Source organism: Palaemon carinicauda, chromosome 6 (assembly GCF_036898095.1).
Source record: "Palaemon carinicauda isolate YSFRI2023 chromosome 6, ASM3689809v2, whole genome shotgun sequence".
In the NCBI taxonomy this organism is placed as follows: Eukaryota; Metazoa; Arthropoda; class Malacostraca; order Decapoda; family Palaemonidae; genus Palaemon; species Palaemon carinicauda.
In genome coordinates this window covers 158,501,673-158,504,172 of record NC_090730.1, presented here as the reverse complement: position 1 = coordinate 158,504,172, position 2,500 = coordinate 158,501,673, and the positions used below count along the sequence as shown (strand labels likewise).

At 34.8% G+C, this 2,500-nt stretch overlaps 2 protein-coding genes across 4 annotated transcripts in view; both read left to right on the top strand.

Annotated features, from left to right (window-relative positions):
• Positions 1-2,500, top strand: part of LOC137642764 (N-acetylgalactosaminyltransferase 6-like) — a 261,626-nt gene that overhangs the window by 194,647 nt on the left and 64,479 nt on the right. The gene's annotated exons all lie outside the window — the stretch shown is intronic.
• LOC137642253 (uncharacterized) overlaps positions 1-2,500 on the top strand; it is a 73,210-nt gene that overhangs the window by 69,816 nt on the left and 894 nt on the right. Inside the window, exon 5 of the mRNA XM_068374780.1 lies at positions 2,320-2,500. This exon is cut by the window's right edge and continues 894 nt beyond it. Coding sequence (XP_068230881.1) covers positions 2,320-2,500 — 181 coding nt within the window. The remainder of the gene's footprint in view (positions 1-2,319) is intronic.

The window sequence follows — 2,500 nt, the reverse complement described above, 5'->3', positions numbered from 1 at the left end:
GTGAAAAATTACAAAATTACAAAGCGTGCATCCGAAAACCAGCTGCTGTCGTTGACTTCGGCGGATTGTGTTATTAAATTTAGACTTACCAAGACGATTCTTTATAATGTATTTATTCTTTCACTTTGTTTATTGACTAAACATATATCTGATGGAGAAATATAGGTTAATAAATAAGTTTCGATTCATATTACTTGGTAATCATTCGAGAACAATGAAGGTGTTCGGACAAAAATACTTCCGACCAATCAGGTATCAGGAACCTTTCCGAGCTAAAAGGGCACCCCTGTGAGTCAAGTGCAAATATGCACCGCTATAAAAAATAGAGTATAGGAATATAGGTACTACGAGAGAAGGACTCTACTAAGGAAGTGGAAATACTTCTGAGTTTTTATTCGTAATATTTGGATAGTGGAAAAGTTCAAAGGAAAGGATGAGAAAAATCATTTGTTTCCAATTTTGTAGAAATATAAAGGACATTGCTTTGTATATCTGGTTTAGTATATGATAGGATCTTGACTAAGAACTTACGAGATAGGAGGATGAACGAAAGAAACTTATCATTGAATAAGTATGTGGGTGTTATGTAAAACTTGTGTGAGAAGACAGAGTGAAGGGAAGTATCCTTTGGTACTGTACAATCAAATTCACAAGTCTTCCGACATTTAAAAACCATTACTTTACGGATTATGTTCATCAATGTACAAGTCATGGCAGACTTTCTAATTTGACTGTACATAAAAAAGATTGATAAAATTAATACCTAAACAGAGATGGTTGAATATGGGACTATATGATTCCTTAAAAAAAAAAAAAAAAAAAAAAAAAAAAAAAAAAAAAAAAAAAAAAACGGTAAGAAAGAGATATGTGAGTACATGTGTTAACGAAATATGTGTTTTGTAAGGCCCTGTCCACACTACCGGGCATTCCCCGACGGGCAAACAGTGATACCAGGCCACAATAGTTAGTGAAAATGAGGGTTGATGACGTCAGAAGTGGGAAAACTAAAGGCTGGGATCTGGCACTAAATCTCGAGAAATTTGGTAGGATGATTGGCCATGATCCACGGACAATTTGAATAGTTTTTGGTAGTGATTGGGTGAAAGGTCAAGGTCAAGGTAATGAAAAGATAAAAAGGTCTTTTGCTATACCGTGGTCAATTTTTATTCGATTTGCATGAAACTAGTGCAAAATGTGTATAATCCCATTGTCTATCTTGTGATCTACAACCTGATCAAGACTAAGGTCGCAAAAAGGTCAAAATGTAATTTTGCTATATCGTGGGTCAATCTCATGAAATTTGGTAAGCTGTTTGGTCATGATCCAAGGACAATTGGATTATATTTTGGGAGTGATTGGATCAAGGTCACAAAAAAGTCAGTCTTTTTATTGTATCATGGTCAATTTTTATCCAATTGGCATGAAACTAGTGCAAAAATGTGCATAATGCAATTACCTATCTTGTTACGAGGTGGTATTGAAGGTATGTGCTCTACCAAGTGCCTGTTCTAGTTCGATATGCATACGTCTGTCTGTGTGTTTATTTCACATAACTCAAAAACTATTTGACCAAATCTCGTGAAATTTGGCGGGATGATTGGCTATGATTCAAGGACAATTTGATTAGATTTGGAAGTTATTAGGTCAAAGGTCAAGGTGACGAAAAAGTCAAAAGCTTCTTTGTGCTATATTGTGGTAACTTTTTACCCGATTTGCATGAAACTAGTGCAAAAATGTACATAATTCAATTGCCTATCTGGAAATAGACATGATATAAGCGAAGGTCAGTAATCTTCTGAGTGTCCATTCTAGTTAATTCTGCATTTAAAAAATAAATGCGGAAGTAATATTTGTCCTATTTCGCTGAACTGAAAACCTTTTTAGATATATAAGTTTTGCGCAGCAATACAATGTACATAGCTCTCATATGTCAAATTATTATTATTATTATTATTATTATTATTATTATTATTATTATTATTATCCAAGCTACAACCATAGTTGGAAAAGCAAGAGGCTATAAGCCCAGGGGCCCCAATAGGGAAAAATAGCCCTGTTAGGAAAGGAAATAAGGAAATAAATAAATGAAGAGAACAAATTAACAATAAATCATTCTAAAAAAGGCAACAACGTCAAAACAGATATGTCATATATAAACTATTGGCAACGTCAAAAACAAATGTCATATATAAACTATAAAAAGACTCGTGTAAGCCTGGTCAACAAAAAAGCATTTGCTCCAACTTTGAACTTTTGATGTTCTACTGATTCAACTACCCGATTAGGAAGATCATAATCAAACACTACTTTATTTTTCAGATCCGTATTGGCCAAGAACTCATTTCAAACGGTGATCTGTCATCCTATACTCTGATGTCCACCTACGCAGGTCCTTACAACGTCACCCAGGGACACGTCATTTGCTCCAGTCTCAGAGGTATTGGCGGAAGATTCCTTGCCATCAAGAAGGTTAGCATTGACGTAGATCCTCTCCAGCTGG